Source organism: Saccopteryx leptura, chromosome 7, assembly GCF_036850995.1.
Source record: "Saccopteryx leptura isolate mSacLep1 chromosome 7, mSacLep1_pri_phased_curated, whole genome shotgun sequence".
Lineage (NCBI taxonomy): Eukaryota > Metazoa > Chordata > Mammalia > Chiroptera > Emballonuridae > Saccopteryx > Saccopteryx leptura.
This window is the reverse complement of record NC_089509.1, coordinates 45786524-45811801: the sequence shown is the minus strand read 5'-3', so window position 1 is coordinate 45811801 and position 25278 is coordinate 45786524. Positions and strand designations below refer to the sequence as shown.

General features: G+C 39.9%; 1 protein-coding gene across 7 annotated transcripts in view; it reads left to right on the top strand.

Annotated features, from left to right (window-relative positions):
* RBMS1 (RNA binding motif single stranded interacting protein 1) overlaps positions 1-25278 on the top strand; it is a 249968-nt gene that overhangs the window by 114009 nt on the left and 110681 nt on the right. For 5 of the 7 annotated variants that reach the window (XM_066344960.1, XM_066344962.1, XM_066344956.1 and 2 more), the window contains exon 2: positions 24113-24288. In XM_066344960.1, the coding sequence (XP_066201057.1) occupies positions 24113-24288 (176 nt within the window). The remainder of the gene's footprint in view (positions 1-24112; positions 24289-25278) is intronic. The other 2 variants (XM_066344957.1, XM_066344959.1) reach the window with 1 other exon arrangement.

Here is a 25278-nt window from a genome sequence, read left to right as displayed (position 1 = left end):
CTCTCTCTCTCTCTTTTTTTTTTTCTTTTAGTATTTTTCAGAAGTGAGAAGTGAGGAGGCAGAGAGACAGACTCCCGCATGCGCCCAATTGGGATCCACCCGGCATGCCCACCAGGCAGTGATAGCTCTGCCCATCTGGAGTGCTGCTCTGTTGCAGCTGGAGCCATTCTAGCACCAGAGTCAGAGGCCATGGAGCCATCCTCAGTGCCCAGGCCAACTTTGCTCCAATGGAGCCTTTGCTGCAGGAAGGGAAGAGAGAGACAGAGAGAAAGAAGAGGGGGAGGGATGGAGAAGCAAAATGGGTGCTTCTACTGTGTGCTCTGGCTGGGAATCGAACTCGGGACTTCCACATGCCAAGTGGACGCTCTGCCACTGAGCCAGACCGCCAGGGCTTTGTCATATAATCTCTTACCTACCTCAGCCTTTCCACCATCATTGCTGCCTCCCTAACCCCATTTATTGCAGCTAATGACAGAATTTTGAACTATTTAACTTCTATATTGACAACCATATGTAGGTCTATTGAATAGCCAGAAGGGAAGAACAGCCAGGAAGTTGAGAGGTGGGTTAGTCTTAGGATTTGATAAACCACACAGTGAATGTCTTGTGATTAGATTTGTTGAAAATGGCAGCTTGTACATCACATACAGAAACATGCTTCTCAGTTCCTCAGATGACATCCAGCCAGGTGGAATGGCAATCCAGATGGAAGGACAGCACAACGGAAGGGAGGCCCCAGTTTTAACAAAAGAAGTGTTAGTAAAAATAAGTGATTATAAAATCTTGCGGTTTCATGAAAACTGCTGAGGAAATTCTAACTGGATATGAAAATGACATGTATGGTTGCTTTGGCCGTAAATGGGTATCAGACAACAAAGTGGTTTGGCTGCCTAGATCATGAGTGTATAATTTTACCTACCTTTAATAAAATTACAAAATTGCCCTGCTGCGTAAATACTGAAAGTGCTAATCCAAAATCTCATCTCTAACTTGAAATTTTAAAAATCAGAACACATTTTTTTTCATAGAAACATTGTATCTGATGAAGTTGGCTCCTAGGTTTGCTAATTGCAGTGCTGTTGGCAGCAGTCAGGTAGGCAGGTTAGCCCCGAAGATCAGACCGTCTAAGGGAATGTTAGAACCGATAGTGCCAGCTTTGGGTCTGAGTCTCTTGTGAGCAAAGGGCTGTCACAGGGTACAGGAGGTAGAGGAGGAAACACGTTTCTTCTAATAATCATAGTGAGAAATGTAAATTGAGTGGCCTTTTACACGCTCCCTCCTCTCTGAAGGTTGAGAATGACAGAAGTCAGGCACCTGGAAGGGAACGTGGTTACATCTTTAAATTCCCTGGCTGACGACCACTCATCTTGACTGTTCAGATGATGACTGTTTTATCACATCATATCCTGGAAGTTTGGGGATTTTTAAAGAGGGACCCTAACCCGAGTGAAAAAGTCCAGGGAATATGAAAGGCTGATCTGACCAGCCTTTCTAGGGAGCCTTTCCTGGCGACTCTGCTCTACCAGTCTCATCTGCTTTGTGCCGCATCTTTCATTTTTGAACCCACAGGGTCTTTTTCATTCTGCTCCATTTTTTCCCCCCTTGAATTGTGGCTATGCAGAGAATCTCCGAGGAGGAGGAGGGAGTTACCTGTGTAAGTCAGTGTGAAGACTAGCGCTGGTAGTGCCTGTACTGGGCACGGCCCTCGTGGCCATCTGGATACCCAGTTTAGAGAGGGACGTTGAGAAAGATAACCATTTACTGAGTGCCACGTAGAAGCTTGGTGTTGGAGGACTTAATGGTAATTAGCCTCTGCAATCTTCCCAGCAACTCTGTGAGCTGGAATAGAGGGTACATCCTCGCTTGACAGATGAAGAGATGAAACTCCGAGATGTTAAATAATTTGGTCGATGTCATGATGAGGGATTGTCAGTGGTGCTATCTAACTGGGCCACTGTAATTTCAGAATCTATCCCTTCAACCCTGCTTGCTGTACTGTACCCTTAGAAGTTGTCTGAGCGAAAGAAATGGTTTGGATATCGACATTTGTTTGACAGTTTAAAGGAATACCGCTTGGTGGGTGGGGAGTAATAGTTATCATTAAAGATTTAAATTTGGATGAAAAGAAGAGGAGACTAGACTTGTTATATGTTGTAGCAATTAGAACTGTTTTAGAAATAAATCGGGGCATCTGCTGTGTTGTAATAATTCCTGATCTCACCCCCAATCTCTGTGCCATCGAGAACAATCTTTGTGTGTGAGGCTGGACAAGGTACCCCATAAGTTTCTTCTGGAATCTAATTATGGTTAAAGAATTAATGGGTATTGTAACTTAATGGGTACTTAAGTACAGTAATTTCCTATACATATTTTGATTACATGGCTCAAATTTTTAAAAGTAAGATAAGGAGATCAGTCTTTAGAGAAAGCCATTGTAGAGGTTTGCATAGTGTCTGCCAAAAATTAATATCTAATTAGTACTTCAGACTTAATTTGGAAATAAGATCTTTCAGATGTAATTAGTTAAGAGTCTTGAGATTAAATTAAAGTGGATTTAGGGTGGGCCTTGAATTCAGTGACTGGTGCTCTAATAAAAAGATAGGAGGACACAGGAAGCAGAGAGAGATGGCCATGTGGAGATAAGGCAGAGGTTGGATTTATGCCACCATAAGACAACAAATGGCAGGAGCCATCAGAAACTAGAGGGGGCAAAGAAGGATTCCCCCTAAAGCTTTCAGAGGGGGCATGGTCCTGCTGACACCTTGGTTTCAGAGTCTGGCCTCCGGAACTCAGAGATGGATGCCTGTTGTTATAAGCCGCTCAGTTTGCAGTGATTAGGTGTGGTCTCCCCAGGGAATGAATACAGCCATTTTCCACTTTATCTCCATTTAGATTTTAACTTTGGTATAGTTTGGTGCATGTAAGTAATGTTGTTGTATTGCACACACTACAAGTTTAAAATTTTCTGACAGGAACGAATCACATTTATATTGTATTAGGATGGCTACACTTGCATTTCATTTAACTTTTGAAAGAGATGAAGTGCATTTCAAGGAGTAGCTTTTTTTTTTTATTTTTTTTTTATGCCATGCTGGAGTGGGAAGTGGGAGGGCTTGTGATTCAACTGAAAGAATTTTATCAAACCACTCAGATGACTCCATTAAGAAGTTAGTCCTAAATAACCCTCTGTTTTACACTTCTCTAAGGTTAAAATCAATTGAAAGGATTGGAGTGAAGGTGTCATTTTTCAGTTAAGAGTTTAATAAAGTGCATCCTGGAAACAGTGAATAACAGCTGTCTGACCAGATGTGGCCATTACCAAAGGCAAGAGGATCCCAAAGTGATTACAACTTTTTGAAGGTTTATGGTAATTTTGATTAATCTGTTTTGAAAAGACAGACAGCCGGGCCTGGTGGCGCAGGCCTGTAGTCCCAGCTACACGGGAGGCTGAGGCAGGAGGATCTCTTGAGCCCAGGAGTTCTGGGCTGTAGTGCGCTGTGTCCACACTAAGTTCAGCATCAATGTGGTGACCTCCTGGGAGTGGGAACCACCAGGTTGCCTAAGGAGGGGTGAACCGGCCCAGGTTGGAAAAGACAGACACCCACATAGCTCATGTATCCAAACATAGTAAAATTAAGATAATTAGGACTCATACATTTCTCTGAACTAGAACTCACAACTAGCAATTGTAATTTGTCTAGTGCCCCTGATGTTTTAAATTTTAAGCTAGGAATTTTAAAAGTCCACCTGTTGGAGAGTTGGGAAATTGTTCCAGAAATGCTTCAGTCTGGAGAGGAGATATAGTAGATTTTCAGTGAAAGAGATCTTGCTTCAGCTAGGAAAACGGGACGATTGATGCATTTCTCCCGAAATGTCAAACTCCTAAAATACTTAGGCTCTGTCACCATCTAGCTCTCGCTAACTTCTCTCACCCTCTTAGGTCCCGGAGCTGCTCAGCACACAGCATTTAACACTGCACCAGTCACATGATTTCGAACAAATGGCAGTCTATGTTTGTGCTCTCCCCAAGCCATACAGCTATTGGGCCAGAACTACCCAACCAGGACCTCCCTTTGCTTTTTACTTATTCAGGTATTTTAGAAGACTGCCTTGATTACACTGATAGAAAACAATCAAGTCCCTGGCGAGAGACTTCCAGAGAAAAGAAAGAATATATAGGTGTATTATAATCTATAGGTTGCAACTCTTAGGCAGGATGTGATCAGGTGTCCTCCAGGGGTTTATAGGCTTGTGGGGGAGACTTGGTTTCTAATTCACGTGTGGAAATATATGATAAAGTGCTAGAGTGTTATTGAGATTACAGTATTATATATTGGGAAGATCTAAAGGAGAGCAGCAAATGGCCTTACTGTTCTCCTCTAGCAATACCCCTTCATAGCACTGTTGGAGTAAGGAAGGGCAGCCACTGAGTTTCACTGTTTTGCAACCAGGGTCTGGAGCCAAACCTTCTGGTTATGTTTTATTGCTGGGTGTTAGGAAGGCTTTTGTAACTATGCTATAGGTAAATTGTTCATGGCAAAGTTTTTAGTTTTTATAAAAGCTGTAATTAGAATAATTCTACTGAAAACTACAAAACATTATAGAAAGAAATTGAAAAAGACACAATGCAATGGAAAAATATTCCATGTTCATGGATTAGAAAAATTGATTAACATAGTTAAAATGGCCATATTATCCAAAGCAATATACAAATTTAATACAATCCCCATCAAAATCCCAATGTCATTTTTTAAAGAAATAAAACAAAAAAATTACTAGATTTTTATGGAACCATAAAGAACCATGAATAGGCAGAGCAATCCTGAGGAAAAGGAATAAACCAGAGGTGTCACACTACCTGACTTCAAATTATACCATAGAGCTACGATAATCAAAACAGCATGGTATTGGCAGAAAAACAAACATATAGACCAGTGGGACAGAATCAAGAGCCCAGAGATAAAACAACATATATATGGACAAACCATCTTCAACAAAGGAGCCAGAAACACACAATGGAGAAAAGAAAGCCTCTTCAATAAATGGTGCTGGGGCCTAACTGGGCAGTGGTGCAGGGGATAGAGCATGAGACTGGGATGCGGAAAACCCAGGTTCGAGACCCCAAGGTCGCCAGCTTGAGTGAGGGCTCATCTGGTTTAAGCAAAAAAAAAAAAAAAGCTCATCAGCTTGAGCCCAAGCTTGCTGGCTCAAGCAAGGGATTACTTGGCCTGCTGAAGGCCCACAGTCAAGGCACGTATGAGAAAGCAATCAATGAACAATTAAGGTGTTGCAGTGTGTAACGAAAAACTAATGATTGATGCTTCTCATCTCTCCATTCCTGTCTGTCTGTCCCTGTCTATCCTTCTCTCTGTAAAAAAAGTTAAAAATAAAAAAATAAATGGTGCTGGGAAAACTGGAAAGCGGCATGCAAAAGATTGAAACTTGACTACAGTCTGTCCCCCTGCACAAAAATTAATTCAAAATGGATCAAAGACCTAAATATAAGATCTGAAACTATAAAATACATAGAAGAAAACGTGGGTACTAAACTCATGGACCTTGTTCATAGAGAACAATTGATGAATTTGACCCCAAAGGCAAGAGAAGTAAAGGCAAAAATAAATAAATGGGTCTATATCAAATTAAAAAGCTTCTTCACAGCAAAAGAAATTGACAACAAAACAAATAGGCAGCCAATTAAATGGGAGATGATATTTGCAAACAACAGCTCCGATAAGGGGTTAATATCCAAAATATGTATATAAAGAATTCACAAAACTCAGCAACAAACAAGCAGACGATCCAATTAAAAAATGAGAAGAGGACCGGAACAGACATTTCTCCCAAGAAGAAATACAAATGGCCAATAGATATATGAAAAGATGCTCATCTTCACTAGCTATTAGAGAAATGCAAATCAAAACAACAATGAGATACCACCTCACACCTGTTAGATTGACTATTATCAACAAGTCAGGTAACAAGAAGTGTTGGTTGAAGAGGCTGTGGAGAAAAATAAACTCTCATTCATTGCTGATGGGAATGCAAATTAGTACAACCATTATGTATGGAAGAAAATATGATGGTTCCTCAAAATATTAAGAATGAAACTACCACATAACCCAGCAATCCCTCTACTGGATATCTACCCCCAAAACTAGAAAACATTGGTACGTACGTAAAGACATGTGCACCTCCATGTTCATTGCAGCATTATTCACAGTGGCCAAGACAGGGAAACAACCAAAGTGTCCCTCAATAGAGGATTGGATAAAGAAGATGTAATACATACACACACACACACACACACACACACACACACACACACACAATATATATATATAAATAATGCTACTCAGCCATAAGAAATGATGACATAGTGACATTTATGACAACATGGCTGGACCTTGAGAACATTATACTGAGTGAAATACCATATTTTTTGCTCCATATGACGTACTTTTTTTCCCCCAAAAGTGGAGGGGAAAATGCCTGTGTGTCTTATGGAGCAAAAAATATGGTATTTTATTAAATATTTTAACATACCATTTGGTTCGGAATATTTTTTTCTTATTTTCCTCCTTAAAACCCTAAGGTGTGTCTTATGGTCAGTTGCGTCTTATGGAGCAAAAAATACGGTAAATCAGAAAAATCTAGAATTGGATGATTTCACACATAGGCAGGATATAAAAATGGGACTCATGGACACAGATAAAGTGCAGTGGTTATGGGGGGAGGGGGATATGGAGGGCGGGGGTGGGGGTAAGGGTATAAAAAGGGACAAATATATGGTGACAGAAAATGATTTGACTTTGGGTGTTGGGTATACAACATAATCAACAGTTCAAATGCTATAGAAATGTTTACTTGAAACCTATGTACTCTTATTGATTAATGTCACCCTGTTAATTTTCTAAATAAAATTAAAAGAACAATTGTGTATCAAATAAGGCCCCCCCAATACAATGAAAGTTAATGGCATATCCCTCACTCCCATTTTCTCTTCTACCTAGCCTCTAAAAGAGGTTGTCAGAAAGAACTTATTTTACAACCAGCCTGCCTGAAGAAATTGTCTTCACTTCTGTTTTCCTATCTGTATAGTGGTGATAGTCGTAGCTGCCTTGTTGTGATTAAATGAAAGAATACATACAAAGTACATAGCTTACTTCAGAAACAGTCAATGCTGAACTGTGTTAGTGATTAAAGCTATGGATGACACTCAGTTCTCTAGAAAAATAGTGGGTTCAGTACATTGTGGTTTTAAAATGTTTTTCCCCTTTTTAAATTTTTTATTTATTAAGAACTTTTTTTTTTTAATTTTTGCTTATTGATATTAGTGAGAGAGAAAGGGAAAGAGAAAAAAAGACAGTAACATTGAGCTGCTCCTGTATGTGACTGGGGATCAAAACAGCAACCTCTGCGCTTTGGGATAGTTCTCTAACCAAATGGGCTATCTGGCCAGGGCTATTTTTTATTGATTGATTGGTTTTAGAGAGAAAGGAAGGGGGGGGGGGAGAGAGAGAGAGAGAGAGAGAAATATCTGTTTGTTCTTCCACTTCTTTATGCATTTATTGGTTGATTTTTGCATGCGCCTTGACCAGGGATTGAGCCCACAACTTTGGCATAACAGGATAATGCTCTAACTGAGGTACCCAGCCAGAGCCTCCTTTTGCTTTTTACTTATGTATTTTAAAAGACTGCTTTAATTACTTTGATAGTAAGAGAAAAGATAAAGTCACTAGCAAGAGAAAAAATACACTTACAGAGAAAAAAATACGTATTTTAAAATTTTATATATATAGATATTATAGAGACAGAAAGAAAAATACTGTTCTTCACATTTTATCTATTTCTCGGAGGATAACAGCTAGCAAGGATTTGCACATTAGCTGTTATTGCATGGTAAAGTTGGATTTTGTGATAAGAAAAAACGAAGATGAAGTTAGAGTCTGTAATGCAGGTAATGTTTCCGTATTTATTTCTGGGGACAGCAGAGTAAGATAACCTATTCAAGATTTATGGATAAACTGGCTCCAATATTTGCAATTAATATATGACCTTTTAAAAATGTATCCAAGCAGGATTGAACTATCCTTGAGATTTGTATCTTCTCTTAATTTACTTGGTGATGGAAGTTCTAAAAGTAGGGTAATATTTTCATCTGAACAATTCTTATGTAACTGGAGCAACTACTGTGTTGCAGAGCAGAGCGGAGCAGCAGCTGGTGTCCTTTCTGCCATAATGTGTGGACCCACTTCTCCAGCTTCCTGGCCCAGCTTGTCCTTTCATTCCTAATTTTTTTTTCCATACTATATAGAAGTTAAAGTGCCGGGTCCTGATATTTTTTTGTTGTTATTCCTTTAATCCACCATTCTTTTTTGTTCACTTCTTTGTTCTATGTTCTGATTTTTTAATTGGATAAAGAGTTCCGTTTTGTGTTTAAAGGTAATACAAAATGTAAAGGAAGTATCGAAAGACTTGAATTTTAGGATGTGTGATTTCTGTATGGAGAAATAGAAATTCAAAAGCAGGTTGTATTCCCATCCTGCATTTCTTCTTTCTTAGCAGAATGAATTGATAATGTTGGGGGCTCTGAAGTTTCGGTTCTCCTGCTGTGTGTTCACTTAATTCAGTGACGCTGTTGTGGCTACAGGCCACACCTAGATCTTGGCTCCTGTCTGCATTGTCTGGGCTGGGGTCCCACAGCACTGTTTGGACTCTGGCCTGTTCCCTTTTCTGTGCTGGAAATGCTTACTAGCTGCTTTGCATTGGGGAGTTGGGGTCAGAGAGCTGGCCCCAGATCACTGGTCATTGAGAGTGGAGTCTCCCAAAGCAAATCTTTAAAAAATGATTTTATTTATTTATGTATTTATTTTTAGCGCACCTGTAAGGTGGAGGAGACAGACAGGAAGGGAGAGAGGTTAGAAGCATTAACTCATAGTTGTGGCACCTTAGTTGTTCATTGGTTGCTTTCTTATATGTACCTTGACGTGGGAGCGCCAGCCAAGCCAGTGACCCCTTGCTCAAGTTAACGACCTTGGGCTTCAAGCCAATGACCCTTGTGCTCAAGCCAGTGACCATGATGTCATATCCATAATCCCATGCTCAAGCTGGCGACCTCAGGGTCGACTCTCTATCCACTGCGCCACCGCCTAGTCAGGCTTAATTTTTTTAACTATTGATTTTAGCAAGACAGAAACATTGATTTGTTCCTGTATGTGCCCTGACGGGGAATCGAACTGGCAGCCTCTGCACTTCGGGATGATGCTCAGACCAACTGAGCTATTCGGCCAGGAGTATAGCCAGTTCTTATTTAGGCACAGTTTTCTTCGTAAACCTGTTTGTGTGGGATGGGAAAGGATGGTATTGTTTTCTTGTTTTGTGCATTTAGAAGGGCAGAGATTTAGGAAACCCAGTTTGGGTTCTTGTCATGTAGTAAATTAGCTTAATCCGGGATTGAGAGTGAAAGATCGCATATTTTTATTATGTGCAGCAAAGCTAAAAGATATTTTACTTGATACTATAATGAAACTAAATAAAGTGAGAAGAAAAAGGGGTAGGGAAAACTGAAGTGTGGTCACTGCTCTGTTGCTATAGCAGGGGTTGGGAACCTATGGCTCGCGAGCCAGATGTGGCTCTTTTGATGGCTGCATCTGGCTTACAGACAAATCTTTAATAAAAATAATAATAACGTTAAAAATATAAAACATTCTCATGTGTTACAATCCATTCATTTCCTACCGCTCATGTTCATGGTTGCGGGTGGATAGAGCCAATCACAGCTGTCCTCTGGGACAACACCAGATTTTTATTGGATAATGCGTAAGGTATACGGGTTGTTGTATGGCTCTCATGGAATTACATTTTAAAATATGTGGCTCTCTCAGCCAAAAAGGTTCCCGACCCCTGTGCTAATGGGTTTGTGATCCCCACACCGGACTCCTACGAAACACACAGAGGTTCTGGGTCTCTGCTCTAGGGGGCAGGACTTTATTTATATTGTCCTAGATCCATGGGAAGAGAAGCTTCCTCTGAAATTTTTAGTAGCCTACCTGCACTATATGCATTTAGCTCATTTTGGTATACGTGATGAAACTAATGCTTCGTGAAACTTTAGCAAAAGAAATATAAAGATGTATTCAGGGAGATAAAAAGCTTCACTTTTCATTTTAAGCAGCTTCCTACTCTGAACCAAGAGTATTGTGAAATAATTTGAAAACTAAAAGAAAAAAAGCAGCGTCTGGTTTACGTAAATATTGAAACCGGTTCCCAGAGTCTGTTTACCGCAGAATGAAGTCCCACTTGAGTTTATCTTTCAGAAAAGATGAAGAGAAGAGTGAACCTTGCCAGCATTTGGGTTGGGCAGCTTCCAGGGCCCTAGGTAGTCCAAGGATGATAGCGTCACACCGGAAATGACTAGCCAGGCATGGCCAACATACAGCCCGCGGGCTGAATGCAGCCCACGTCACGAGTTTATGTGACCCACGATTAAATTTTTAATATTCTCTGCTACTTTAAAATCTCAGCTACTCAGAAGCGGAATCATCTTTGATTATTGGAAATCGAGATATTTAAGAAGATAGTGATACGCGGAAAAGAATTCCGCGTGTGACTAATCTAGGGTTAACTTCCCATAATTGGTCAAATGGACTCGTGATACTTCTTTATTTATTTTTTTAAATTCCATTATAAAGATTTACAACCTTTGTACTCGTCTGTACTCAATGTGAACTGTTTGACGTTTAGCGGCGATGTGAAACCCACATTCTCTTAGGCAGAGTTTGCCAGTGCGCAACCAAGGTCAAACAATTCATTATTTTTGTGGTCAAGTTTGATGAATCAAGTGGCATTGTAGCATAGACAATAGCTGTAGTTGATAACTGAAAACGTGTCCAGGCTGTTTGTAAAATGAAATAATTGTTTTATATATGCGGTATAACCCCTTCAAGCTCATTCTATTAATTATTATTTCAATTGATTGTGATACAATTAGAATATTTATACGGTATGTAATTACATTTTTATTAAAATACTTTTATTAAAATAATATTGCGTATTATTTTTTTCGCTCACATTTATTTGTAAACAAATTACATAATAAAATTTTGTTTACTTAAACAAATCTTTTTTTATTTAACATTTTTTAATTTTAATATTTCATCCAGCCCGTGAAAAAAGTTTTCTTTCTAATCTGGATCGGGGGCAAAAACTGTTGGCCACGCCTGGACTAGACAGTGGTGCAAGCACAGGCTACTCCCTGAAAGAGAGGAAGCTGGCAAGTCTCTGGACTACTAGCAGCTGGAGATAGTCTATGTAGTATCACTACAATCAAGAGAAATCTGACATGTCACAAAACTTGCCCTTGTAAAAGTGGAGAAGTACTTATCAGGTCAAAAAAGAAGCAGGTCTCCAAATGTATTGGCCAGGTGCTGGGAGCCAGGATTCAACATACCGTTTTTGACTTCTGAATTCATCGGAGGATATGGTCATTGTGATGTTTCAGGGTAATAGACAACACTGGAATACATGAAAGGAAAAGTCTTAATTTATTTTTATTTTTTTGGGGGGGGATAAGGAAACAAGGTTGAAGATGGTGGGTGGACAGTTCTTGTGATTCTACAAAAGTTTCTAACCTAATCCCATTAAATTGTCAGTTGACCCTGAATGTACATTCCTGACAGAAAGTCTACAAAGTACTATAATTAATCTGTTTGATTTTTCTTGTATCTTTTTTGTCAGTGGTACAGATAATGATTATGTGTGCTATTCACAAAATTTTAGTATAAATACAAAAATAGAAATGGTAGCATTCACAAGGATTTTTTAGGAAGTATGAATTTAATAGATGGTCTAAGTCCCTTCCCCCCTTTTTTGTAAGCAAGAAACTAGATGTCTCGCATAGAATAATAGACATGGACGTCCAGGTAAGTCATCTAGACATGCGAGGTAGTTGGAATATGAGGTGTAAAAAAGGCTGTACATATTTATACTTTTTCAATGATACCTTAACAGGACTAGCATATAAGTTTCCTTTTTAAGATTCATTAAGAAAACTTGGGCCCTGGCTGGTTGCTCAATGGATAGAGCATCACTCCAGCGTATGGATGTCCTGGGTTTGATTTCTGGTCAGGGCACACAGGAGAAGCAACCATCAGCTTCTCCCCCTACTGTCTCCTCTACCCCTTCTCTCCTTCTTTCCCTCCCTCAGCCAGTGGCATGCTTGGTTTGAGTGTGGCCCCAGGCGCTGAGGATAGCTCCATTGGAGCCTATCAGCCTAAGGTGCTAAAAATAGATTGGTACTCAAGCATCGGTCCCAGATGGAGTTGCCAGGTGGATCCCAGTCAGGGCACATGAGGAAGTCTGCCTCACCATCTCCTCTCCTATCACCTAAAAAAAGAAAAAGAAAAAGAAAGAAAACTTGGCATATACCATCATCCATGCTACAATTTTTGTGGCAAAAAGGGCTGGTGCTTTTTGACAATGGGGAATGGAATGGAGACCTGGTTCTGCCTTAAATTATCTGTATGGTTTTGGACATACATACATGCTTTGACTTCCGTGAGCCTCAGGTTTCCTCAAAAGTGAGGGGTTGGATAATAAGATCAGTGTTTCTCAACATTTTAAAAGCCAAGCCCTAGGGGGTTGAGGGTGAACACACAATACAGTGTATAGAAGATGTGTAGTAGAATTGTGCACCTGAAACCTGTATAATTTTGTTAACCAACATCATCCCAATAAACTCATTTTTAAAAAATGAAATAAAATATTTGTCTAAAAGCCAGGCGCTCTGATAAAAATAAAAATACTGCCCCTACCTCCACTCTTTGGACCCACCTCTTAAGATTCTGTTATACTTCCAGTTGAGAATTATTAGATTGTATGATCTCTGATGTCTCTCTCAGCTCTAACATTTTGAGATTCTGAGCAGATACTTGATTGGAAATCAGATGAACAAAGATTTTTATCTCGTTTTGGTAAATAGATGCAGCTTGCTCCTTTTTAAAGCTGGAAAGGGATGTTTCTAGAACCCATCCTCACACACCAGGGATACTTACTGCCTTGCATCCTGCTTTGTGCATGGACATCACCTTAAAGCTTGCTAGAACTGCAGCATCTTGGCCAATTTACATGCTGAGTCAAAATCTGCATTTTTACAATGCACCTGGTTTCTATGCTCATCAAAGTTTGAGAAAGGCAGCAGAACACTTGTTTTTAACCTACAAGTGACAATATTAGTGGGATCGCAGATCAATGTAGTAGGTTGTCAGCATTTGCTTTTTAATGAAATAGTTAAGAAAAGATCATATTAGGATACATTATATATATGGTAAAGGAAATTAACTCACAAAATTATTGTTTCAGTTTTGTTTGTGCCTGTATGTATGCGTACAGGGTGGAGATCTCAGGCAGAGTTCATTTTTAGGTGGATTTCAGGCAAAGAAAGTTTTTTGGTTTTTGTTTGTTTTATAGCCAGTCTTTTAGTGTGTCAGAGACAACCATCTACTTACTCCCTTCTACTTACTAGCACACAGCCACGCACACAGACATTTACATGGAGACAGGCATACAAAATAAAGAGCTCTTCTATACTGATTACCCATATTGTATCAGATGTAAGCTGCTGGATTTTATCAGGAGAATTGCATATACTTGTTAATTTTTTATAGTAGCTTAAAACTTTTTCCTATCAATGATGTTTTGGTTTGATGTATACAATTCACAGCACTTAGATAATATTTTTTAAGTTATTGTGAGATTTCAAATACTCATTCAGCTCCCTGAAAGTACAGATAATTCTCTAGGGGCTAATTTGTGACCCATAATACTATAAGCTCATTCACATCTTCTTTTGCATGTAAAAATAAAAATTAACTTGAATAGATTCTTTTGGAGTTTTATTTTTTGGATAAGGTGACTCATAATTTTTTCTAACTTTAAAGTTTAATCAATTTACAATACTTTCAATGTGTTGCTTAATGTGAAGAAAGGATATTTAAAAATAGATTATTTTCACCGAAGCTTTTGCAGTCTCAGCAATAGTTTTTTTACTTACAAGAAGTACTAGGAGAAGATACGAACTGTACTTACTGTGCGTGGATTTTAAAAAACAGCTGGAAGGAAGTCGGCGATGCGGGTCGTCTAACTCTGTTGGGGTGAGGCAGGAAATTCAAGAGCTTTGCAGAGGTGTTCTGAACTGTCCTGATAAAGGCAATCCTGCACTTCCCTTAGGAAGTTTTCTTTTTTCAGTTCATTTTGAGCAAAAAGGAAAAGAAGAATTTGTTCCTGTCCCCCCACAAGGCTCTTGTTCAGGGAGAAAACTGCCATGCATCTGAAAATCCTTCATTTGGGGCTCAGAAGGAGGGGGAAAACCCTCTCCACACACCTGGGTTCAGAACCCAGAAGAGTAATTTAGCACCTGTAGTTGGGCAGGATTCTATGTTTACTGTGTTCTAATAGCTGATGTAATTGGCTTATTGTTTTGAGCTTTCTTTTAAGGCAGTTTTGGAACTATTAAATGGTCCTTTTATATGTAAGAGATTAAACTGAATGTGAAATGCAACTTTTTATACTGATTACACATTGAAACAAAGTGATGCCAGGCTGTTAACCAACATATAGTCTTGATAGATCTAAGTTACTAAGTAATTTCAGTTATAATATTTTGATCTTAAGAACACTGTTGTTTAGGAACTCTGAATGTTAATAAATTTTTTTTTGTTCCTTTAAGCTTTAGTTGTGAATTTGGTATAGTGTATGTATTTAAACTATTTTCTCCTGATCATCTGTTACTAAATAGGGAATCGGTGCTTGGCCTGAGTGGTCCAGGGAGACGGGATGGCAGTGTGATGACTCCCGCCAGTCTTCCAGCTGCACCATGAACGGTGCAAGTCTGCCTGCTGGGCCTGCTGGTTAGCCTCTTGCTTATGTCTCTGGCTGTTTGGCCAGCAGATAAGATCTTATCCACAGGGCCTGGCTGCCTTCTGCCTTGCTTTGCCTCAGCTGGAGATGGCAGGTAGGCTTTATTCCAGTGTTAGAATGTGAGAGTTGGAAGGGAGCTTAGAAATCACCCTGTCTGACCTGCTCTTTTTCAGGTGGGAGACTGAGATGACATTCGAGTCACTGGCCAAGGCAGGGTTTTAATCCAGATACTCAGATTTTTTTCCATCCAATAATTTTTCTTTTCTATGTACCTTTTTATAGCGAGGAGGGAAGAGAATTTCCCTAGTTTTATGTTCCCCACCAGCTGTCCTCTTTATTTATCATCTTGAAATTCTCTTTTCCTCTTTGGAGACTCTGAGAGGTGATACCGACGACATCCTATCCATCTATATGCTGTCTTTGATTTCTGGGTTCTCCTGCTACTTCCCCGGTGCCCCCCATCCCTCAGATCCATCCTAGCATATCTTCTGAACCACCCAAGATTGTGTTTTTCCACTGCCTTTTGTGAAGAATGACCCTTCCTGTCCGCATCTCGGCTGTCTCCTCTCCTCACCACCCACCTCTTTCAGGACTGCCATTCCTCTTACTCCTGACGGCTTCTCATTAATATTCAGGTCACGTGGCGGTGGGTGGGTCTACCCCTCTGTGGAGCCTTCTGCAATTTTTCTGTCTCAGGCTCTTTATTCCCTGATCTTCCCTTGATTGAACTCTTACTATTTTTAGAAACTACCATACCACACTATTATATGTGATGCAATTAAGGGTAAATAAGCCCAGGAGCCCACTGTTAAAAGCTTTTCCTTCCTAATGAATGTGTTTTCTGGTAAGGAAGTTTTGAACCCACTGCCTAATCTCACATTCTTTGTTGGCCCTCCAGTTTTCTGTTGAATGACTTAGATTTTAACTCCTTTAATCTGGTGTTTACATGTTGGGTTTGTTTATTTTTTTCCCTTTAAATAAGACCTTATTTATTTTTAAAGCAGTTACAGGTTTACCACAAAATTGAGGGGAAGGTACAGAGATTTCCCCTGTATCTGTCCCCTGCCCCCGCACATACACGGCCTCCTCCAGGATGGACAGCACTCATCAGCATGGCACACTCTTTACCCAGGACGACTCTGGACTGGCACATTATCACCAAAGTCTCGTAGTTTCCTTAGGATTCACTCTGGGTATTTTATATTCTGTGGGTTTGGAGAAATGTTTAATGACTCTCTACCATTCTAACATTATACGGAGTGTTTTCACTGCCCTAAGTTCCTCTGTGCTCCAGCTCTTGATCCCTCCCTTTGCCCCATCCCTGGAAAACATTGAATGTTTTACTGGCTCCATTCTTGTACTTTTGCCAGGCTGTCATGTAATTGGAATTACACAGTATAGCTTTTTTCAGATTGGTTTCTTTCACTTAATAATATGCATTTAAGGTTCCTCTATGTCTTTTTATGGCTTGATGGGGTTTTTTTTTAAGCATTGAATAATATTTTTGTGTCGGGATACGCCATAGTTTATTTATTCATTCATCTCCTGAAGGATATCTTGGTTACTTCCAAGTTTGGGCAATTTTGAATGAAGCAAACACCCAGGTGTGAGTTTTTGGGTGGACATAAGTTTTCAACTCATTTAGGTAAATACCAGATGAGTTGAAATGATCCTGATTGCAGGATCATGTGGCAAGAGTATGCTTAGTGTTGTAAAAACTTCCAGACTGTCTTCCAAAGTACCTGCACCATTTTGCATTTCATCAGCAATGAATGCAGTTTCTGTTGCTCCGTGTTCTCTACAGTTGGTAGTGTTGGTAGTTGTTGGTCAAATAGGTTTGTAAATATGATATATATGTTTGCTTGCTTATAGTTTGTATTGGGTGTGGGGGACAGGCTGTAAGCAGGCCAGGTCGTTATAGCCTAAGGCTTAATTTTAAGACTAAGCTTTTCCCCACACCCTTGACTGATTGCATGATGTGGGGTGGTGCACTCTCATGAGGAATCGCATTATGCCTCAGATAAGTGACTTTGTATCAGAGACTTCTTTGTTTGTATATTGGATTAAAGATTTTGGTTTCTACACTATAAAGTGGGGCAGACCGGGAGCTTGCTCTATCGGTTCCTGCTATCACCATTGCAGGGGCCTCCCTGATCCCTTGCCCTTCATGGAAAAAGCAGGTTTTCTGCTTTTCCCTTATCTTCTCTTGTGGCTTACCTGTCTTGATGAGACACCAATAAACAGAATGGCTCACCATCCTTTGACTCTGCCATTTCTTTACTGTCTGCCTGAATCCAATGGGAACCTGCATGTGAATGGCCACGATGGCGATGGCGGCTCCTGGCCTTACAGTAGTCCATAGTTTAGTGTAGTGGTATCTTGCTGTTTTAATTTTTATTAAATTTTTATTTCCTGATGACATGATATGAAGCATTTTTTCATATGCATATTTGAAATCTGTATATCTTCTCTGGTGAGGTGTTTGTTAAGATTTTTGGCCCAGTTTTTAAATTGGGTTATTCATTTTCTTATTGGTGAATTTTAAGATTTTTTATATTTTGGATAAGAGTACTGATGACTTTTATAAATATTTTCTTTCAATGGCTTATCTTCTAATTCTCTTGATACTGTTTTTTACAGAGCAAAAGTTTTTATTTTATTTTTTAGGTTTTTTTATTTATTGACTTTAGCGAGAGAGGAATGGAGAGAAAGAGGGGCAGGAACATCAGCATCTTCTTGTATGTGCCCTGACTGGGGATTGAACTGGCAATGTCTGTGCTTCAGGACGATGCTCTAACCAACTAAAGCCATCTGATCTGGCCAGAGTGACAGAGCAAAAATTTTTAATTTTAATGAACTCCATCTTGTCAAGTTTTTTTTTTTTTTCCATGGATTGTGTCTTTGGTTTTGTATTTGAAAAGTCATTATCATCATACCCAAGGTCATCTAGATTTTCTCCTGCATTATCTTCTAGGAGTTTCCTAGATTTGCATTTTACATTTACATCTATGATCAGTTTTGAGTTACTTTGGTGCAGAGGGCATCAGGTCTGTGTTTAGACTCATTTTTTGCATACGAAGGTCCAGTTGTTACAGCACCATTTGTTGCAGAGACTTTGTTTTATTTTACTGCCTCTACTGCTTTTGTTAGAGATTAGTTGCCTGCATTTATGGAGGTTTCGTGTTGGTTTTTAATCTGTCTCTTCTCTTGTAAATGTTGTTATGAAAACTAGAAGGAACAGATAGGACAAGAACCCTGGTGTGTGCCTTGGCTCAGAGTTCTTATTAGACAGCTTGGGGGAATCAGTGGGGTTCTGGGGAAGAGCTTTGGAGGGAACAGAACAGCTGAGCTGATTTGCATGCTGGAGCACAGACCCAGACCTTTAAAAGATATTGGATAAGGAATCTCGTTTCTTGGTAGAATCTGGAATTTGACCTTGGAAATCACAGGCTGTGTCTGTGATATGTTTTCTACTATGAATTTTCAACCCCTGCTTGCGCTTCTTACCCTTCTGCCATGCCAAAGAGCTTGTTCAATTTAATTTTTAAGAGCTTTTCCCTTTGGTTTAAGTTGATTTTCATTTCCACAATATGGTTTCCATTCAGTCAGCCATGTTGTATCCAGCAGATATTTATCTGTTTAATGTAAGTCTTACTTTTTTTTTTTTTTTTACCTGAAGCCTAAGAAAATGATGTTATCTTCATGGACTTAGGTAAAGAGATTTCCACGTAGAGATTGCAGTTTTACAAGCAAGGATCAGCTTTTGAGACTAGGAAGTGGGAAATCCATTGGGAATTTTTATTTTTAGGTTTTATTTGAATAGCTAACACAACAATATGAACCACTTTCTTTTGACAGATGTAATCCAACCAAAAATACTGACTAGCCTGTTTCTCAGTTTCATAGTGTTAGAGGCTGCAAAGTTGGTCTCCAAACAAGGGACAGTGACGATATGCAAACCAGTTTTATGAACTAATTGGCCACGTGATTTTAAGCTTTGATATCCTAACATCAAATAGAATTAAATGATATTTTTTCATTTGTCCTTCCCCCCAAGACATTATAGGAAAGGAAGAGCCCATATTTGTGAAGGAGCACTCTTGTTCTTCAGTAATACAGATGCTGTCTTTTCACTTTGACCTACCCGGAAGAACATCTGCTTCCTGACCTGTTTCTCGTCTTTCACTAATTCACCTCCTATAGCTCATCTTTGTGTCCTTACCCAGCTTCATGTGCTGGGAACTTGATCTTTCTCAGCTACTATTCCTAGCTGCCTTTGAGCCATTTAGATTTCCTAACTGGTGAAATATGCCTATTTGGGTGCTTTTTTTCTCCTTCCTGTTTGATAATTCCCTTAAATTGTTTAATTTCTTTACCATCTTGAAAGCTTATGGAGAGGACCAGTGTATGGAATTAGTAATATACAGTATCATTATGTAGTACTCAGTTCATGCCAGACTTGATATTGTACGATAGCCTAGTGTAAATGATAATGTTCCATAATGTCCCTCTGTTCTCAGGAACAACCGCAGTGATTGTTTTGCTTCTGTATCAAGGAAAAAGTTGATGTGTTGAACCTCCCTGCTGTTTGGGGTGGTTCTCTCTCTTTCCCTCCCTCCCTTTCATCCCTCCTCCCTCCCTCCCTTCCTCCTTCCCTCCCTCCCTCCCTCCCTCCCTCCCTTCCTCCCTCTCTCTGTGTATGGGGGATGGCATGGAAGGAGGGAGATAATAATCTTCCTAAACTATAAGGATGATAGCCTTAAGGAAAACTTGAGGGGAATTAAAAGGCAGATCCTAGGTTTCCTTTCCCTTCAAAATGTATTAGAATTCTTAGGGAATCTACTAAGTGAGGGAGAGGGGAGAGGACAGCTTCAGCTATAAGATTGGTCAGAGCACTATTCTTGAGCTTATTAGAAATAGGAAGGAAATGAGACAATAGACTTTATAATGTGAAGTCATGATTTTTCATTGTCTTTGCCTAATAGAAATCTACAACCATGCACATGGTTACTAATATATTTTAGTTCACACATGTTTATTTTTTGCCTTTTTTGTAAAAGACTTAGATGTGCATATATATAGAAGGGTCTGCTTACTTAGGACGGTGCTAGGGTGGGGCCCGGTGTGATGTGGTGGAGAGGGAAAAACTTACTGCGAATGTAGCTGTCATGTCCCTGTTGTTGATCATCCTGTCTTTTAGTGGAGGAGCGAGTGGGCCTTCCCAGCAGGATGGAGGCGTCAGAGCTGTCTACACAGGAAGTCCTCCCTGAGTACTTTCCACAGAGGAAGTCCTCCCAGATTGCTGACAAGCACTCTTCCTGCTGGAGCCCACACCCACTTGGAGGACAGAGGGCCTGCTGATGGAGCCGCCCCATTTATTTACCACTGCCTTTGTTTTTCTATCAACTTTGGCATGCAAATTAAGACCAGATAAATGTTATCCTGAAAACTGAATTAGCTTGTTTTCCCTGCCTTTGGACAGGCAGCTTTGATAGGTAGCTTGTTTACATGACCTGAAGCAGTGAAATCAGGCCCCAGAAGGCTGAGATAGACTACTCTGCCCTGAGATAGCCTGCTGGTACTGGGACGGCTCAGGGCTGAGTAGGGTATTCCAACCACCCGGTTTCTTAAGTTAGGCTAACTTTATGTAAATTAGTTACAAACCTCATCCAAGGGCAGGGGAAGAGAAGCATGTGTTTCCAAATTCCAGGGTCCCAAAGGGCTTTGAGAGGCAAAATGGTAAAAGGAGGACCAGTGATAAAAGTAGAGTTTGGTAAAAAGTTGACCCGTTCTAAGGTTTTTATCTAATGTTTAATGTTTGTGCTGTTGAGGCATAACTACAAGCTGTAGTTAAAAATTGTCAGTGCATTTCATGCTGGGAACGAGGGTTTGATTCTTCAGTGGTGGTTGATCTTTACTAAAATATTGACTTTGTTCAGCCTTAATATGCTGTAGCTTTGAAAAGTTGTTTCCAGAATTTTTTTAAGGAAAGGATAGTAAGGTAAAATGTAAAAACCAGCCTTTTTAAAGCTAACTTTGTTATAAACACACACACACACACACACACACACACACACACACACACGCTGACTGCTCATTAAAGGCGCCTTTGACTCTTAGGAAAACATAGCCACCGATGGTATTGTCACATGTTGGAGAAACTTGTATTTAGTAACTAGGTCACAGGAAGGACGGACACGGTAAAATAAAAGACTACGAATAGGGCATTGAGGATATAGTGGACAGTGTTTTGGGGTACCATTTAGAGTATTGTTTTAGGGTTCTGGCTTTGTTGTCTAGCAGACCTGGGTTCAAATTCTGGCCCTGCCACCTACTAAATGTGTGATGTTGGCACACTACTTAAGCCCTCTTGAGACTCAGTTGCTAGCCTGCAAAATGGGAGAGCAATAATGTATCTGCCTCACTGTATTAAGTAATGCTCCTAAAGCAGTTGGCACAGTGGATGGCACGTTAAACATGCGATACTTGACAGTAATTATTGCTTTTACTATATATACTTCAGAAATTACCCTTAACCCATCCTGAATATTTAGAAGGAATCAACTTTATTATGTTTGAATTTTCTTCTTTGAATATATGTCCAGGCTTTATCAGGACTTACATTTTTAATTTAACGAGTTTTAAATACTTAATCTTTGATGAAAAGTTTTCTGCACCAGGAAATAAAAAATTGACAACCTAGAATAATTCAATGCTTTTCTCTCTCTGATATTTTTCTGTGTTTTCGGCTAGTTCTGAGAAATAGTTGATATTAGGATAACATTTGAATTTGAACTTGTTCTCTGTAGCATTCTCTTGAGGCCAGCCATCCTCCTTAGAGTACATTGAGGAACCCTTTCTCCCACCTGGGATCAGAGCACTGGGAGATTTCTTTCCCCTTAGGGCAGAGCAGAGGGAAAGCAGGGAGTACCAGCTCTATATGCTGCCTGCCTACTTTCCAAAGGAAAATATTGCTGTAATAAATATGGGGGCCTGTCAAAGAGATAGTAAATCAGCTGTGTAAATTCTGAGATGTAAATCATGCTTCTACTTTTGCCAAAAATAAATACATAAATTAAAACCTACTACCTTCATGTCCAAATAATCTTCAAATAAATCATCCCCCCAAAATGTTTCTTTTAATCATACAAAGGCCACACCCGGCGCTCCACTTTCCATCCCAGAGCAGAGCAGAGAGCAGAGCAGAGGTTGGAACTGATATCGACTAGGAATGCCGTCTTGAAAATGTGTGATGGTTCATTGGCCTTGTGTTGGTATAATCCCACCGAGAGGTGGGGGTGGATCTGGCCCACAGCTTCTTTCAGACTCCTCTGAGTCTTAGCTCAGGTGTCCACATTTCATCCTCTGTGAACTGCACTAAACATACCGGATCCTGCCGTGAAGCCCAGTGTGGTTTGTGTCAAGGACAGGTTCTCGGACATTGATCAAAGGTGATTTAAGGAAAGATTCAGTCTTGCCCAGCTTTGTCTTCAGCGACAAGTTCTTGTATAAATCAAAGGCTTGGGACAGGGAGGCCACTCTGTGTTACTTCCCAGCACCTCTATTAACTAAAATGAGAAATCGGGCATGCCTGGCTAATTTCAGGTTGCAACTAACAGATGTATTGAGTGACTGTGGAGAAGAAATACAGGGCTCTGGGTGGCCTGGCTCAGGGGTCTGAGGTGCCACTTCTGTCAGAGCAACGGATAGGACTCATTCTTAGTTTTTTATCTAGAAAATCAGATCCATTACTCCTAGAGAAAAACCAGGGATGAGAGGAAAGGATATGAGTTCCACTGCTTATTAAGGGCATAAATCAAAGACATTTGATAGGATATGATCTCAAGCAGGTTTTATCTTGATTAAGCAATACTGATGTTCCCAGTTCAAGTTCAGCCTTCATTTCTACATTGACTGTTGTTAACCCTTCTTGCTACTTTCCTTCTAAAAGAGAATATTTGGAGGTAAAGTGGTGTTTGGACTCAAGGCCCCTGGGCAGTGAGAAGTGGATTCTGCATTGTATAGGACATAAAGAAACGGTTACATGTCACGACTAACGAGGGTCCCAGTGCATTGGGGTGCTGGGGACCTAGGATGGTCATGGCAGAAACTGGGTGCAGAGCCAGATATTATCTCACACATATTTGAGATTACTGATGAGGCGCACAAGGTTACATTTGTTGCAAGGGATCGGCTTTTTGTGTATTTTCAAACTGTTACTTAATCTAAGTGATGTCCTTGTAATAGTATAGTTATTATTTAGAAGATGTGAGGTGAAAAAATTTCTGTCCTGGTGTGAAACTGCTGAGTGTTTGCCATGAGGACATTTTGGGCTGTGCTCTCTTCCATCTCAGACTGAACCATTTAACTTCCTCAAAGGTCATGTGGCCTAGGGACAGAGGTTGCTTGCTTTCGATTGGTTAACAGAATTATCTGATGTGAGGACCATTTCAGACATTCTTCCTAGGTGGCTGCTGACTCTGAAACCAGACTGAGGCCTCAGTTGCAAGCTTTACAAAAGGCGTTGGTTGCTGTGAGGCCTGAGAAGGTTTCCAAATACGCTTCACCATTCTCAAGGGATTGCGTTTCACAAGGCTAGCCACAGTGAAAGGCTGCGTGCCTGTAAATCTTATCCACTCCTCTCAGTGAGGCTGGGGGCCTGTTCAAGAAGTAGGTGAAGTTTTCCTTATTTGAGCACCTTGACTGAACTCTTTCTTAACACTTGAAGAGTTTGGGTTTTTTTTCCCAAATATTTATATTAATAAAATTATCAGCAACATTCAGTCAAATCTTCAGAATTTGAAAACCTTTTCAAAGGTCTAGTGACTTCTAAATTACTATATATTAAAATGATATTACCATATAACTTCATCCAAGTTAATTTTGAGTCTCAGTAGATACGTTCTTTTTAAAATGTATGAATAAATTAATCTCATAAATTTAGTCATCCTTAGGTGCACATAGGGAATATTGTACTGAGTAAAATCCTATTTATTTTAATTTAATGTTGAAGGAGAAAGGGCATTTTGTTTTGTAGAATGAACAGATCTTTTTTCAGGTGTAAATGAAAAGTTACATGTTAAAGTAGCTTAAGATAATGTCTATGATCTTGGCACTTCATTTTATTTGGGGAATCAAACAACTAAATACCTTCGGTTTGGAGTTCTTCCTAATGCTCCTCTCTGTTTTCCAGCAGTCTCTGGTCCCAGCCCACCCCATGGCCCCTCCCAGCCCCAGCACCACCAGCAGTAATAACAACAGTAGCAGCAGCAGCAACTCAGGATGGGATCAGCTAAGCAAAACGAATCTCTATATCCGAGGACTGCCTCCCAACACCACAGACCAGGACCTGGTGAAGCTGTGTCAGCCGTGAGTAGCAGTGGTTCTTATGTTTTTAGCCGATAAATATTTTTCTTGGTCATATTATAGAGTAATATAACTTGTGCTATAAGAGAGGTTCAATACAAGACAAATATGTGAATTATTATTAATGCACTGACAGTTTCCAAGTTTTAAGTCCTTGGACACTTAGTCACATTAACATCAACAGAATGTCCGTGTAACAAAATAAAATTGGAGCGTTTTACCAGTAGAATTTGACCTTTTTGGCATATGAGAACTATCATGTGAATTATTTTAAAACTATATCTAGCCTGACCAGGCTGTGGCACAGTGCATAGAGTGTGGACCTGGGATGCAGAGGACCCACGTTCAAAACCCCAAGGTTGCCGGCTTGAGTGCAGGGTCACTGGCTTGAGGGTAGGATCATAGACATGACCCCATGGTCTCTGGCTTGAGTCCAAAGGTCACTGACTTGAGCCCAAAGATCACTGGTTTGAGCAAGGGGTCACTCACTCTGCTGTAGCACCCCCCCCATCAAGGCACATGAGAAAGTAATCAATGAACAACGAAGGAGCTGCAACGAAGGATTCTCATCTCTCTCTCTTCCTGTCTGTCCCTTTCTCTGTCTCTCTCTGTCACTGTCCCAAAAAATCCCAAAAACTATGTCTAGGTCCTTTTGAGGAGTGCTCTTTTTTTTTTTTTTTAATTTTTTTGGTGGAAGCACTTTAAGGAGGCCAGTCTATTCTCATAAATAGAAACTTTATTTGACTTTGATCAAATAATAGAAAATGATTTGACTTTGGGTGATGGGCACACAACACAGTTAATGGTTCAAACGCTGTAGAGATGCTTACCTAAAACCTGTGTACTCCTATTGATCAGTGTCACCCCATTAAATTTTATTTCTAAATAAAAAAAATTTAAAAGTAATATAAAAAAGTAATAGAAACTTTTGGTGTCATTGTTTGTCAGAAAGGTAGTTACCATCAACCCTTATCCTGACTGCATGTTAAACTC